Source organism: Lagopus muta, chromosome Z (assembly GCF_023343835.1).
Source record: "Lagopus muta isolate bLagMut1 chromosome Z, bLagMut1 primary, whole genome shotgun sequence".
Taxonomy (NCBI): Eukaryota; Metazoa; Chordata; class Aves; order Galliformes; family Phasianidae; genus Lagopus; species Lagopus muta.
Window position 1 is genome coordinate 41776625 of NC_064472.1, and position 16847 is coordinate 41793471.

Consider the following 16847-nt stretch of genomic DNA (forward strand, 5'->3'; position numbering starts at 1 on the left):
GTTTAAAATTTTTTAAAAAGACATTATTTTAGGCAAATTAAACACGTTAGAATTTACAGCACTATCAGTTAAAAAAAAAAAAAAAAAGGCTACATACACATTAATTTTTAAGGGAACTTTTATCAGTAGCAGACAGCACACAGAGTGCATCATTTTGGGAGGCTCCCAGCAATCCCACAAAGAAATAAAACAGCAAAGAGGGAAAGAACTGTATACAGTTTGGTTAGGCACGCACACGTGGGGAGTCTCAAGGACAGTGTAACTCAGAACATAGTTTACTAAGTGGAACTGTTAATTATGGTCAAGAACACGTCAAAATGTATTCTAGATGGAAATATGCACTGGCAAAAGTTCATGGGCTTGACATGTAGTTTTATTCAAAATAACAGAGAGGGACATTGTTTCCAAGGGGCTGCTGCTTTCTGAAATGAGTCTGTCTAGCATAGCTCAGAAGAGTTACGGAGCATGCTTTTACAATAGCAAGGTTTGTCAAGACATACAAAATAGGGTAAGTACACAGAACTATTAAAGATACAGCACTGTTTGAAGTTTTCTGCTATTTGCTGGTGTTCGGCCTAACTGTCGTAGATAGAATTATTTCCTATTTCTAGAAAAGTGCTACCATTAAATTGTATATGAAAAATTACTGCTAAATTTCTGCAAGAGTTTCAGTGCACTTGTTTCTTTCCTCCCTTCTCTCCCTTCTTCCTTCACACACATGCAAGAACAAAATACAATTTAAGCGACAATCTGTGCTTACTTACAACATAACTCGAACTCTTCTGCAGTTTATCTGAGAAAAAAATCTGAGAAAAAAAGTCTCATGTTTTTTCCTAGTGTCTTACAGCAATTCAGTCCCTCTGAATTCACTCTGAATTCACTCCTACTGGATCCTGGCCATCAGAAGGACTCAGCCACTTTTCGGGGCTGGTGAGGTTTATTTCCTCCAGCAGACAGACAGCAGGTTAAAGGTAAGGCGGCCAACACAAGCAAGGGAAGCCCCTTGCTGGCACTCACCGTGAACAGACCACTCAACAACACATAAGCTGCCCGCTGCTAAGGCAGCAGCAGCAGAACTGGCTACCGTCAGCGTATGTGTTAATATCCAGACAAGTATCTAAAGGAAAACATCTATCATGAGGAAGAAGAAAGTACCAGAGAGGTAGGTGGACTTAAACAGATCCGTATGGGAATAGTGCACTGAATTAGGTGCTAGAGGGAGGCATCTGGCACCAACTTGTTTGGCTGCAGTGATGTAACTTGTGTATCCCAACAGCATACGATGATAGCTTAACATAGCCATTGAAGACTATATGGAAAATATGAAGACATGGAATGAAAACATGCTCGTGTCAGGTGCAGCACTCCTCATTTAATATTAAAGGTTTTGACTTTTCAGACTCAGCTATGGCAGCTGCAGCTGACGTTCAGAAATTCTCACCTTCTTGTACTATTTCTTACATCACAATAAAAAACTGCATTTTGTTTAGTACATTTTTCATTCACACACAACATCAGCATTTTATTATGTCACTTAATAGTCCATGAAATACACGGATCGAACTTGTATTTTCAGTGTTTGCTTTAGTAGTTGCTCGTTATTTCTGTTGGACCTTTCATCAGTAACTTGTATAACACTTAAGAATTTTTTTGATTGTATTATCCCAAACCAAAATCAAGCCAAACATGCAGTTCCACAGCATGAACTATAGCCTACCATAAATAATATTCTTTCGCTTGTGTCTTCAATCTGACTCTCCAGAACACTTTCCTGCCCATTTACAATGCCACTATGGAAAGTAGATGACAAATCCCAGAAGCAACAGATTAATATTTTACTGGTGGTCATCTAAACTGCATTAGCTGGTAACACACCTGTTCCCAGCACACCTCGCAAAACAGAGCACATTCTGCTTTGTACATGCACAACACTGAGATCCTAAATGAAGAGAAGCCACAGCACGATCTTTTTTTGAAGAGAACCTACAGATGCCAACCAGCTCTTTCCCTGGCTGGACAGCATGCAGAACACAAAGGGCTGTAACATGACAGACTTGGGCTGGAATGAAATATCATCAACAAATATGCTAAATTTACCAGGAGTCAAAGCAACTCCTTAAAGCATAACATTTTAAAAAGCTCTCTATGCAGTGTAATATCCAGAATGAGTGTGCGGTGACATGGAGATTGGAAGGAAGGGAACAATCAACCTGTAGTCCCAATTTCAGGACTTTCTGGCTGGTTCTGCAGGTAAGTACAGCCCTGAAGGCTCCAAAGGACTTTTTAAGAAAGCAGACTGCAGAGGAGGTGATATTCATTAGGCAGATGATGCAGAAGACACCATAGGAGAAATCTTCCATTACTCAGATCTACCAAAAGCACTCTGTTGCCTACCACTGGCACACTAACAAAAGCAGATTAGACATCCCACGAAATAATGGTTTATATCAATGTTAGATCATAATTCAGGCACTGTGAAAGAGCAAGGAAAAAGAAACACTAAAGATTTAGAAGTATACTAAATCAAGCAAAAAGAATGCCAGTACTGATGTTCCTTTTTAAAGTTACAGATAGCTTCAATTGATGGCTTTTCTTTAAAGTCTCCACAAACCAGCAAACGCTCCTTATAATATTTAAATTATTCAGTACTTCTTAATAAGATAAACACAGGAAAACTAGAATATACCTTTTCACAGCTCATTTTGTTCTTTCTGCTATTACTATACATTTCATCTCTAGAATAGATCTAGAATAGATCTCACACTATTTAATACGATATTCATTTTGTTTAAGAAAGTTACAGGAGTTTCCATGCATTTGGTTAGTGGTTAAAAAAAAATGCACTGTGAAAGGATGGTTAAAAATTCACCTCCCGCAACTTAATACCCATAGCATTAAATTAACAAATCTGCAAGAATCATGCATTGCAACTCTTTGCTAATCCTTCTAAGTAAAATTACCTACAGTTTTAATCTGAAGAAAATTTAAGGAATCTCACATTAAATGATGGAATACTTCCTTTGGAGACAAATTTTAGGGTGTTTTCATCCTACACAGAACACTTTAGATGTCTCCACTACACCAAAAACTCAAGTTCAACAAACCATTCAGTTTAATGCAAGGAATCACAAAGTCACAGTGGTTGGAAGGGACCTCTGGAGATCATCTAGCCCAACCCTCTGCTCAAGCAGGATCCTTACAGTAGTTTGCACAGGAAAATGTCCAGGTGGGTCTTCAATACTTCCAGAGAAGGAGACTGCACAACCTCTCTGAGCAACCTGTTCCAACGCTCTGTCACTCACAATAAAGAAGTTCCTCCTCATGTTTGCCTCAAACTTACTGTATTCCAGTTTCTGCTTGTTGCCCCTTGTTCTATTGCTGCATGCCACTGAAAAGAGCCTGGACTCCCTCTACTTGACTCCTGCCCTTTAGATATTTATAAACATATTTATAAGCATTGATGAGACCATCCCTCTCTTTTCTTCTCCAGGCAGAACAGCTCCAGCTCTCTCTGCCTTTCCTTGTAAAGGAGATGCTCTGGGCCCCTCATCATCTTTGTGACCCTCTGCAGGACTCTCTCCAGCAGTTCTCTTTGAACCGGGGAGCCCAGAACTGCACCCAGTACTCTAGATGTGGCCTCACCAGGGAAGAATAGAGGGGGAGGATCACTTCTTGACCTGCTAGCCTTGCTCTTTTTAATGCAACTCAGAATCTCACTGGCTTTCTTGGCCACAAGATTACACTGCTGATTCATGGTCAACCTGTTGTCCACCAGAACATTCAGGTCTTTCTTTGCAGAGCTCCTCTACAAGAGGTCAGCCCCTACCTAGAATGTACTGCTGCATACAGTTATTCCTCCCCAGATGCAATGCTCTACACTTCTCTTGCTGAAATCTATCAAGTTGCTCTCTGCCCAACTCTCCAGACTGTTCAGGTCTTGCTGAATGGCAGCACTGCCTTTTGGTCTGTCAGCCACTCCTCCCAGCTTTGAAACATTAGCAAACTTGCTGAGGGTGAACTTTATCCCTTCATTCAGGTAGCTGATGAAGATGTTGAAGATGACTGGACCCAGCATTGACCCCTGGTGAACACAACTAGTAACAGGCCTCCAACCAGATTCCACCATTGGTCGTGACCCCTTGAATTGTATGAGTCAACCGGTTCTCAATCCACCTCATTGTCCCACTCATCTATCCCACATTTCCTACTCATCTTTACAAGGATGTTGTGGGAAATTTTGTCAAAAGACTCGCTGAGACAAAGGATGCATCTCCCCTCATTTAACAAAACTGTGATGACATCATAGAAGGCTACCAAAGTGGTTGAGCATAAATTCCCCTTGGTGAATATATGTTGACTACTTCTGATAACATTCTTTTTTTTCCAACTGCTTGGAGATGGCATCCAGAACAAGTTGCTCCAGAACCTTTCCAGGACAGAGGTGAGTCTGACTGGTCTGCAATTGCAAAGATGACAAAGAACAGTTCAGCAATCACTTCTGCCGGTTCTTCATGCTTATTTTATTTAATTAAGCTAGAAACAAGTGAACAAAACTTCTTGGATAAAACAAGAAGGCACTGCTCCTTGTCCATGCTCCATCAGACAAAGAAAGAAGTAAGCAAAGAAACCATATCTCTGGAGGCAGAAAAGAAGGAGATGACTAGCAACCACAACCCTCTCTTTTTAGGAAATTTGGGGCTCAAATAGGAGTTTCCTGATAACTATAACTTGCCCTATTTTGTCTGCATGAAAAAAAAGATTGCTTTGTGAAAAATAGGCTGACAGAAACTTCTTTGCTGCAGTTGCTGATGGAGACCAGCTATTGGCATTGTACATTGCAGAGAACATTGTCCTGTGAAAGCTACAGCAGTGTTAAATAATCATATAACAAACATGAAAGGAGCTTTGTTTTGGAAATGTTTTCAAAAAGAATTAACAAGTTCAGGAAACACTGTTGATTTCCTGAGAACATGGAGTGCACTCATCATGAATCATTAACTCTCGCTTGAGATCATCATTAGCCACACAAAAGCAGAATTATAGAACAATACATTTTAGAAACAACTTACCAACCAAACAATTGGATAAAATTGCTCATAAAGCCACGAGTAATTTGGGAAAAAAAACTAATCGGCAGCCAGATAAACAAGAACATGAGTAAACTGATTTAAATGACATAGGTTTTTTGTAAAAGAAGGAGCTCAGAACAAAGTTTTCAACCATCTTTAATTCTTTTTGTCCTCACAGTTTACATTTCTAAACAGTGCAGGGGAAGAAAAGGTTATGGAATATCCTCAGGAACGAGATTTTTTATCTACCCTTGCTAACCTGCAGTGCAGGACTTTCATGAAAGGCAGACACATAAAGATCTAACTTATTGACTGGAACCTAGACTTCCAATGCTAGTTTCTGAAGAAGTTCATTCAACAGCTTCACAGTCCTTTGGTTTTCTCCTCCATTAGGTTTAATTCTGTATGCAGTACGGATAAGAAGGCTACTAACTTCCTTGCACATGTCAGTTGTCTCAGTAATCTGAAGGAAAACAGAGAAATGGGAAATAATGCAGTTAATGTATTATGTGCAAGTTATTCTCTATTACTATCAGCAATATAACCGCAGATCTGTCCCTTACAGCTGAGCACGAGATGCTTTGAAAATAAAAACTGAGCTCAAAAGAAAGTTTCATTTTGTCCGTTTTGACACCTCCTGGATGAGCTCAGCATCTTTGTGTCATCTGAGGTTCTCTAAGACTAAAGGGAAATAAATCAAGATCTCTAAAAGTTTTTAAACACAAATAGACAGTGCAACAATTCAGGAGCTGTCTCCTTTGAAACCAACTGAAAGCATATTAAGTTCTTGATGGGTTTAGGGAGACAATTCAATTCTATAATGTTTCATAGCGTAAAAGAATATCCCTCTACTAGACAATGACAAAAAAGGCATAATTTTTGCAGATCCGGTGGGTTAATCTCAAATTTTACTAAGCCAACCAAAGTCACTGCCATGCAGCACAATTTGGTGCTGCGTGCGGTTTTGGATACCTTAATAGAAGAAATACATAAGTCTATCAAGGAGTGTAAGTTAAATATAGGCATCCGTTAGTTGCAAGATTCTGCATGGAGAATTTCTGCAGCTTTATTGTTAGGACAGAATATTTTTTCCAGTGAGATCTTGTCAAGATGTGTCAAGAAGGAAAATAGTTCGACTGTAGCTGAAATAAAAAACTGCTTTTATGTTGACCCACAATGGCAGAGGAGGATGTTGATATGTAGCAACAGAGGTCAAACCTTCCAACCAATATTCAATTACATTTTGGCACTGTGCAACAGATGGCAGCTGAGGGGCAGCCTGACATGGAAGTGTGTATGAAGCAAAGGTTTGTCATTGAATTCTTCCATATTAAAAACAATTCACCCTCTCTGACATTCACTGATGCTGAATGTTTATGGAAACCAAACAGTGATGCAGTGGGTGGTGTGTCTCAGCAGTGGCAACAGTGACAGCTACCGAGCTGAAGGCTCAAACTTCCAGAATCAGACTGGAAAAGACGACAACCTTTCTCTTGTTATCACGATACAGGCAGGCCCCACACCAATTTGAAGACCATGGAGCACAGTGCCAATCTTGGCTGGACTGTCCTGTCACACCTACCGCACAGTCTAGACTTGGTGGTGACTGTACTGAAAAATAGTGCTTTGTAGGTATGAATTTGCTCAATCAAATAGTGTTAATGTGTTCTTTGTTTCTGTTGAAGTTTCCATGGAATTAAATAGAAGACATTTCTTTCAGAGTGACCCATGCAGATTATACAGCAGGTTATCTATTGTTTGTATAGTCAGATGTTCTTCAATTCTCTTTCTTAAGATGTAGAATCTTAAATCTGAGTTTGTAAGAAAGGTAAGTTTTACTTAAACTGGGAGGAGGGGGAAGGGGGAGAAGGAAAAAAAAACAAAACACAAAACAATCACCACTTACATGGGAAATAAATTCCTGTGCAATCATGTGTCCTCCAGAAGAAAAGAGTAAAAAGTTGGTGAGAAGATGTGTTATTAGACACTGGGTATGATACTGTTCTGTATCTGCTATACTGTTTACAGAAGCCTGCAGCTCTCCAAATGAAAGGACAGTACGGTTGTAGAACACCATTAGATGACTGTAGACTGCTCGAGATTCTACCTGTAAGGAACAATTTCAAAGCATGCAGGATCAGAGAAGAGTAAAGGTCACCCATGGTACTTTTCCTACGGATTTATTCACTAATAGGAAAGGGAACACTTGGCAGAAATACTCATAAAAAAGTCTGCATTTAGGCAGCAAGGCAAAAAGGGAAAGAAGGCAGTGCACACATTTCTTTCATACTGATTCACACACAAATGTGGGCAGAATGGATTTATTAACTTTCCTTAGTCTTGCAAACTAAGCAAGGAAGGCATAAAGCCAGGATTTGACCTTTTTTAATAATAAAAGGAAATAGAGAAAGTCCTTCAGTTGAACGTGGTCAGATTTTTGCATTGTGGGAAAAAGAACAGAGGATCCTCAAGGGCTCATTTCAGCCTTGCTGCTAAAATCAATTAAATCCCCATGCAATCTGACCTCAACTGATAAAACGTCTGGTAAGAATGCCATTTTTTTCCATCTTCCTGTGTTGCTTGCAAATTATGTTTCTACCTTTTGAGTTAGCCAATAAAAACTTACTTTTACTGGGTATAGAAAACAGAAGACTTTGGCTCTTACACAACATAAAAAGAATTAACATTAATTTTGTTCACTCTATCTAAACTAAACAAATTTGTAAGTAAATAAATAGATAAACACTTAACCTACAAACAGGGACCAGGGAAAAAATATAGCACTGCAAACTCAAAAGGACAGCTATTTCTCAACCATGTTTAGAAAGACAACTTGTTTCAGTCAGTTACCTGACCTCATTTTTTCTCATCCCTTCTCCGTTAACATAAATAGTCTGAAAAGGCTATAATAAAAAAGCAAGACCTAACTTAAGGCATAAGCCTAGCATTAGCTATAGGAATACATGTCAAGTAGCTTAATCTGTGGAAAATAAGGTTTTTTCACTCTAAATAACTCAAGAAAAGATCACACTGAACTATCAGTAACTGCATGGCATCTCAGTGGAAAAACTTTCTTCTTACTGAAGTTTGTCATACAATGACTGAGAATAACAAAGTGATAGTATAAGGGACAAACAGGAAGGATTTATACATGGGGCAATGTGATTTCATTCTGAGGTGCTGGAACTGAAAAATGCTGTGCATATATAGAGCTCAGCACTTACAAGGCCTTTGGCTTTACTCGGCTGTATTTATTGCTGGGGTACTGAGTACTGTCCCAAAAGCATATTCTAAAACTCCGGTTTCTTTACTGTGCTGTACCTCTAATCTAACCCAACCAGTATTCCACCTCTGCTCCTGGAGTATAAGAAATTGAAGAGAAAAAAATTTAAAAGTGACTGATATGTGAACTTGCATAGGTAGTAAGGGGAAGGAAGGAATGACTGTTACAAAAGGTACTGGATAGTCCGATGTAAAATGAAAGCATGATGTTTTACTAGTGTGATGTATTAAGCAGCATTTTTAAATCAAATCAGTTTTTGAACTAAGGAAAACTAGACACTATTGTCAGATTTTAAAACTGGGCTTACTAGATCAGATTGCTCAAGCTAGTTCAGACTTGCGTAACAGGTCTCAGTGAAAGACTTCCACGCATTTACAGGCACACAGAGAAACACACCAGTCTATGCAGGACAGGGACTAAAGTTCTGATATTGCTTCATTCTGCTAGAGATTTAGCACGTGGGAATGTTATATATTTATATATATATGGCATATATCTCTGCTGATTTTTGGCACATATATAAGATAAATCAGAGTGGATGGGTGAGGTTGGGATTCAGGGATTCTGTGATGATTATCTTCACTATTTCAACTGCTGCTGTGAATTGTCTGGTGTTTCCTTCTCAGAAGAAGCCATTGCAGAGGAGTCCAGAATTCTGTAACTCCCAGAGTCGTTTTATTTTTAATTCAAAGCATTTACTTTATTAAAAAAAAAAAAAAAAAAAAAAAAAAAAAAAGACAAAAGGTGCTAATCTATATAAGTCTTTAAAAAATGGGAAAAGTTTTCTAAATGTCACCAAGAAAATTCATAGGAATTAGTTTTCCACTTCTCCACTGCAATAGAGAACCCAAGAGACCTTGCAAAACCAGTATGTTCTTCAGAGTAGAGCTTTCATTTTTCTGGTATGCTGGTTGCATGCTATTTATTTTATAGATATTTAGATATATATAGATATAGATATTTTATGAGATATTAGCAGACTACTTAGTGATTACTGCTGATTATTACTACATTACCTACCATTGTTTGAGTCCTTTGTTGGTCTTCATTCTCAGGACAGTAGTAGAAAGACAACAGCCACAGCAAAGCATCTGGGGCTACAGCTGCTTTCATTAATTGTTCTGCTGCAATATCCAGCCATTCTCCAAAACAAGCAACCAAAAACCAGATTTCATAAAGGTCAGCAAAAGAGCTGGAAAATGAAAATTATGCACTTAAATATTTTATTAAACATTTTAAAATTTCTTAGGTTAACTGCAAAGAGCACTGACATGAAAATAAAAATAGCTTTAAGATAATGCTTTACCTGCTAAGCAGACTCATTTACTCTATTATCAGCAGACAGGTAAAAGAGGATACACTCAGTGCTATTAACATATTAATCTGTCCATAAAACAGAATATCTCTAACGCCAGTTTCCAATATAGTGACAAAATATTACATATTAAAATACACACCATAAATTATTCTGACTTTATACTCTCCAGTCTAAGGACTACTAAAACTTTAAATCACAATTTAAATACTACATTCGAAGGTACCATTGTCTTATTTTGGTTTTCAATTTCTCTATCTTGTTTACACAGCACATATTTTTAGTAGTTTATGAGGAAGTACATTTAGGTGAAGTAAGAATAAAGTTTTTAAGGATATCCATATCCTGACTTAAAATTCAGTTCCTCTTTAATGAAGATTTGGATGATACTTACAATCTGGGCTATTGCAAAGGAAAAGAAAGATCTCAGTGGATCACAGCTTATCTCTACACTCTCTCACATAATCATCGAAAGCAAAGTTGTATCATTTTCGTCACAATTGATCCAATTAACAAAAAGAGACAGAAGGGAGGGACGCAAACCAAAGGTGGGCTTCCTGTAATCAAAAAGTTAAACAGGGCATGAAAGAAAGAATACCGAGCTGTGATTAGCTGTACAGAGTCTAGTTGGAGGCCTGAAGCAAGCTGTACTGGATCTGGTGTTATTCAACATTTACATCAATGACATGCATGAAGGGACAGAGTACATTCTGCTGCCTTTCAGTAAGACCTGAACAGATGGGAGGGTTGGGCAGAGAAGAACTTGATAGATTTCAACAAGAGCAGGTGTAGAGCCCACAAAGATGATGAGGGGCCTGCAGCATCTTCCTTATGAGGAAAGGCTGAGAGAGCTGGGGCTGTTCTGCCTGGAGAAGAAAAGAGAGGGATAATCTCATCAACGTTTATAAATATGTTTATAAATATCTAAAGGGCAGGAGTCAAGTAGAGGGAGTCCAGGCTCTTTTCTGTTGTGTGCAGCACTAGAACAAGGGGCAACAAGCAGAAACTGGAACACAGTAAGTTTGAGGCAAATATGAGAGAACTTCTTGTCACTGTGAGAGTGACAGAACACTGGAACAGGTTGCCCAGAGGCGTTGTGGAATCTCTTTCTCTGCAGATACTCAATACCTGTGTAACCTGCTGTAAGGACCCTGCTTGAGCAGAGGGTTGGGCTAGATGATCTCCAGAGGTCCTTTCCAATCCCTACAATTCTCTGATTCTGTGACAGACAGAAGGATAATTGAAAGGAGATCAAGAACCAGGAACAGATAGTCCTATTAAGTCAGGGAAAATGTTTAAGAATCATAGGTTTTTCTTAAGTTTCATTCCTGGGGATACCCGCTCTGCAGTATCACCTTTCTCAGGAAATTTCAAAATGTTTTAGAAATTTCTAGAATTAATGAATTTGTCTGATACTAGTATATCACCTGGAGAATGTGACAAAATGAGAGTTGGAAAACTCATTATCATTATGAATTTCTAAACAGGCACAATGTCCTGTTTTATAAGTGGACTTGATGTGCACACATAATATATCTTGTCTATGTCTAGTTTATAATGTTGACTCATGTTTTTTATGGGTAGCACAGAACTTATTGACTCTGTAAATGGTACTCGCTATGTATCACAGAATCCCAGGGTGTCAAAATCCAATTCTTAGTACACAAATCTACTGCATTATTATTTTCTGATAAACTTGACCACTGACATCACACATAAGAATTTGATATAAAATTGGCAGAAAAACTGAATTAACTGATACAGATGACACCATTGTCAATATTCTACAACTTTTGGAGGGTGGCAGCATGTCCCTAACAGTAAAGAACTACAGATCTATGACAAAATAGGAGACTAAAATTCCTTAGGTAAAGGATCAGGATCAGCACTGCTAAAGTCTTTGAAGTTATTAGAATTTGCAAATGCAACATAGAAACCTTTGAAAAATAAAACAAAACCTAGATAGTGATCAAGGACAACAAGTCTTCCATTCAGCAAAATAAACTACTTATCTGACCATAATTCAATGTTGTGACAATATAAGTGGATAGGTTAGGTCTGAAACCCAATCAAACAAAAAAATTAATTAAAAAATTATTAATGCAAGACAATTATGGGTAATACTGGCAGTATTTATGACTAAAAGCATTCATAACTCAAATGGTAAATACATGTCCTTAGATACATGTAAAGCTTTTAACAGCTACTAAGCAGAACAGAATCTTATTTTTCCTAGATAGTTCAGACACCACTAAGCATACAGTCACCATGACTTTCCTGTAGCATGACAGCACCTGGTCTAGGGTCATGTAACTTCCACTTTTGTCCCCCTTACAATTTCTGCCCATTCTGTAGTGGCAACCATGTCAACCACTCTGTTGTGGCTCACTTTTTCTGGGACATTATTTTCTTCCAACCTTGTGTAAGTTCAATTTGTTTTAAAATATCACATAACATTAATAGTTTACTGAGATGACTAATGGTAATAAAAATAATTGAACATAGAATCATAGAATTGCTTACGTTGGAAAACACCTTCAAGGTCATCAAGTCCAACCACAACCTAACCATAATACTCTAACATCCCACCTCTAAATCATGTCCCTAAACATGAAGCAATCTGTTCATTAGAAGAGGACAGAAAGATTTTTGCTGTAACGCTTAGTATTTGGTGAAAAACAAAATCAGTGGAAAATGAGAGCACCTTAAAAAAAGAGTAGTGACTATGAGACAAAAGGATATGCTATGCAGTAGCTATTTTTGCTCCTCTGTTAATCTTATTAAGTAGAAAGGATATAGAATCAGGAATAAAGCAATGAATGAAAATTAAATACAGTTCCTTGTTGATATTGATGCTTAAGAACTTAGTCAGATCTGTTTTCTTGCCAGCCGAATGGGATTTTGGAGAAAAAATAATTGTTGCATGTGTTCTAAAGGAAGTAAGAAGATATTCTGGCAAGTACAACACTATTTTGTATTTGTATCTGTATTAATTAATTAACAAAGCAAAGGAGATGAAATGACAATATAAGCCAATAACAGGCTAGGGAGCAGAGGAAAAGAGACAAGCTTCTTTTACTGTAATACACTATGGCAAATGCTATCTTATTTGTTCTGAGTTACATATTTTTAAGAAACCGGGGTCAGCCACTGGTCAATTTCAAGGACAAAAACATTTGACAGACTTCAGTGCAGAATAGACAAGACACAGCACTGAGCTGCAGTTCATACAGAAAGCAAGAAAAGGCACCAGACAGCCAGGCCTCAGAGAGAGCAGCAAAAAGGTTTTATTTTTTTTGACAACAACAAAAATAAAAGCCTTCACACATTGACCGAAACAAAGTGTGGATTCAAGGATCTGCCTTTCAGAATCTATATGGCCCAGGTGTTGTATGTGTCTATTAAGAATTTTTAAAATCAAAATGAAACTGGTTCCTGGAAATTTAAAAGCTGTTTAATATTCTTTTGGAATGCTCACTCTTGAACCAGATCTATACAGACATCATTTTTTCATTCTTTCTGTATAGTTCTGGAATATCTACTACCAAAGCAGAATTCACCTAAACAAGGACAATCATTCATTACAGTGACTATTTAGAAAACAAACAAACACCAAAGGGCAACAGGTCAGAAACATGGGGTGTCAGATCAAAGAGCAATATAATAAACACTGAAATATCTTCATGAATAAAATTAGAAAGTTTGTATGTTCGTACAAGCTTTCAGAAACTCTGTACAACCTCATACATAAAACAGGCCATATCCAAAAGGCTCTTTCCAAAATTAGCTGCTTTTTCAGTGGAAATATTTTCCTGTTACACTAAAAAAAAAAAGGGGGGGAAATATCATATCAGCTTTCCAACCAATATTCTCATCTCCCTCTCCTCCAGCTCATAATATGGCCTCTGTCTTTCCACCTGATGATCCTTTCCATGCATATTCTCACAGTACTTCTTCAGGACTTTACTTGTGATGTTTTAATGAGCCAAAACTGGCTCATTTTAAGTGTCTTTAGGATACTGCATCCTACAGACAAAGAACAGGTAATGGCATTACTAAGGAAAAGTTCTGGTTGATAACTTTGCATCGGACCCACTCTGGACATGAAAACGCCTTTTCAAAGTTCTGGTTAAACAGAATTGAAATGCAATCCTGAATCAGTTTTAAAGTTTAATGGGAGAAGTGGCAGAGTAGGTAGGTAAGTATTTCTGTTACAGCTAGCTGTTTGCACAAATTTAAGGAAAAAGGTTTTGTTTTTTTTTTTTAGTCAGGGGCATATTGCCCAGTTGCATAGATGCTACAAAGTTCTTGTTCAGTAAGTAACATAAGAGCTAGATTTTACAACAAAGCTAAATTTAGCAGAAGAACATAGACTTGATGAGATGTGGTAGTTTCAGATGACATCAGATGACATGAATTTTCACAAAATGTAACACACTCAAATGACAAAAAGCTAGAAATACTGCTTACCTAATGTTTGTATCTTCTACTATAGACTTGAGCATATCTGAAATATGTTTCAAATGCTGCAGCCAGTGTGTAGATGGCAATTCTGAGGAGGAAGAATGAAAATAAAAGTCTTAGGCTTTTCACTTTTTATGTTGAGAAGTTGCTGTCCAACTAGAAAAGAACAATAAAATTGAACACACTAATATATAAAAAAATATTTATATTTTATTATAGTATAATATATAATACATAATATATAATACATAATATATGATATATGATATATCATATATCATATATATAAATAATATAATAAAGCTTTTGGCTTTATTTTGATTCAATTATCATCAAGGAATTAAAATCTCCTCTTAAAATTTTCCAGTTTTCAATAACTATTGAAAGAACTAAGAACTGTGATTCTTAGAACAATTGACAGAGCCATGTGAGAAATTACAGTTAGAGATACTCTTTGAATAAGGCTGATGTATCCTTGTGTAAATTCCACCTCAATACTAACAGACTGTGAGTGGAGCAGAAGTTATTGCTCATGAAAAACTGCTCAACACTGAGCAGTATTTTTGTGATTATCTAAATGGAAAATCTAAAAAAAAAAAAGAAAAAAAAAGAAAAAAAAAGAAAAAGAAAGTTAAGTTTGCAGAACTTAAACAGCAGAACTTAAGCTTCTATTCGGAGACAAACAACAAAGCAATAGAGAATTTTTGTACATATATGGCATATAATCACAATTAATGATTTAGTATGCCTTGACTCTTTCGTATCTTGTCTTAATTCCTAATGTCATAGTTAATACAAAAAGTAATGCATGCTGTCTTTGTTTTTTTGTCTTATAGTTTTCTTTAAAGCTATATCTGTGTTATAGTCATGTAATAATCAGATGTTTCTATTAAAAAATGCAATAAAATAACATTATTTAAGTTGCTACACTAAAACACCCAGTTTAGGAAGTGGCAAAATTTAGTCTTAGTCCTTTTTGAAGTTATTTAACACATATAAAGACAATGCAAGTTAGACAATGCTGCAAATGTGTCCTGAAGAAACTTACCAAAAGGGCGTCTTAGTAAAGCTATTACAAGAGGCTGGTGATGGTGAGGGAAGTAGGCCTTCAGAGGAAATTTATGCTAGGATAAAATATTTTATTATTATTAAAAATTTATTTATTAAAAATTATTTTAAGAACTTTCTGGTCAGATTTCAAAACAAGCCCATAGCAAACAATCTCATCTAACACAGTAACCAGCAACACAGTCTGAAGCAAGAGAACAGAAGTAATTCTACACTTAATTTTAAGATATATACAAAGAAAGGGAGATACCTATGAAAAACTGTTAAAAATTATTTATGGATTGCTTATAGATTTTTTTTTAAATACGTGCATTAAAAATGACTTAAAACTGTGAATAAAATTATATTTTAATACTAAGATATTAAGATATAACCTAATCACTTTAATAGGCTTTTTCCTGCAATCATGAATGTCCTCATTCTTAATACACAAAGGCAAAAATAGATTATAGTTCAATTTCATTTTCGGCTGTAAACAGGCTTATGGACCACATTAAACTAAGAATTAGTAATATCAGCAACATATGAGTGTAATGTAGATTATTGCTTGTTTAAAAATGGAAAAGCAAAATTCTTAGGATGCAACTCAGTACAAGGTAGGGTCATCGCAGATAACAAACCAGTCCTCTATTTATCTGAGTGTTTGCAATTCAGATGATGAGCACATAGCTGCTTGTGTAATCGTTAGATTAACAGCAGCATACCTTTAATCTTTTTGTTCTGTAAACATCTAATACAGGCATGTCCAAGGTACAGCATGAATGTGCAAGTACAGTATGAACTCCATTTGAGGTGGATTGAAACCTGGCTGAACACCCAGGCCTAGAGGGTGATGATGACTGTCATATCAAGCTGGAGACCAAAACCAGCAGTGTACCCTAGGGGTCTGTACTAGGTTTGATCCAGTTTAACACCTTCATTAACAATCTGAATGATGGGGCAGTGTGCAACAGCAGGTTTATTTGATGACACAAAAGTGGGAGTAGTCATGGATACATCAGGGGGTCATGCTGCCATCCAGAGGCTGGAGAACAGGAACCACGAGAAGTTCATCAAGGAAAAGTGCAAAGTCCTGTCAACTTAGAGAGGAACAATCTGAGGCACCAGGACATGCTGGGGGCCACCCAGATAGAAAGCAGCTCTACAAAGAAGGACCCATGGTTCCAGGGAACACCAAGTTGAACATGAGTTGACTGGGTGTCCTCATCACTAAGAAGGGTAACGTTATTCTTGGCTGCACTAGGCAAAGTATTGCCAGCAGGCCAAGAGAGATAATCCTCACACTTAGCACTGCTGAAGCTGCACCTGGAGCACAGTGTCCAGTACTGGGCCCCACAGTACAAGAGACCTGGCGATACTGGAACAGTATAAGACCACCAGGATGATCAAGGATTGGAGGAGACTGATCATCCTGCAGAACACTCAAGGGATCTTACAATCATAAAAATATATTGAGTTGGAAGGGACCCACAAGGATCATCAAGTCCGACTTCTGGTTTCACACAGCACCACCCAATATTCAAACAATATATTTAAAAGAGGTGTCCAAATGTTTCTTGAACTCTGACAACCTGGGGCCGTGCCCACAGCCCTGTGCAGCCCGTCCCATGCCCACCGCCCTGTGGTGCAGAACTGTCCCCAACCCCCA

The 16847-nt window shown here is 37.4% G+C and overlaps 1 protein-coding gene across 2 annotated transcripts in view; it reads right to left on the reverse strand.

Moving 5' to 3' along the window:
• Positions 1 to 755: 755 nt before the first annotated feature.
• The window catches only part of FANCC (FA complementation group C), a 91846-nt gene continuing 75754 nt past the window's right edge, over positions 756 to 16847 (reverse strand). For both annotated transcript variants that reach the window (XM_048932171.1, XM_048932172.1), the window contains exons 11-15: positions 15180 to 15255; positions 14138 to 14219; positions 9369 to 9544; positions 6976 to 7172; positions 756 to 5532 (exon numbers count right to left, since the gene is read on the reverse strand). In XM_048932171.1, the coding sequence (XP_048788128.1) occupies positions 5389 to 5532; positions 6976 to 7172; positions 9369 to 9544; positions 14138 to 14219; positions 15180 to 15255 (675 nt within the window). In that variant the 3' untranslated portion in view covers positions 756 to 5388. The remainder of the gene's footprint in view (positions 5533 to 6975; positions 7173 to 9368; positions 9545 to 14137; positions 14220 to 15179; positions 15256 to 16847) is intronic.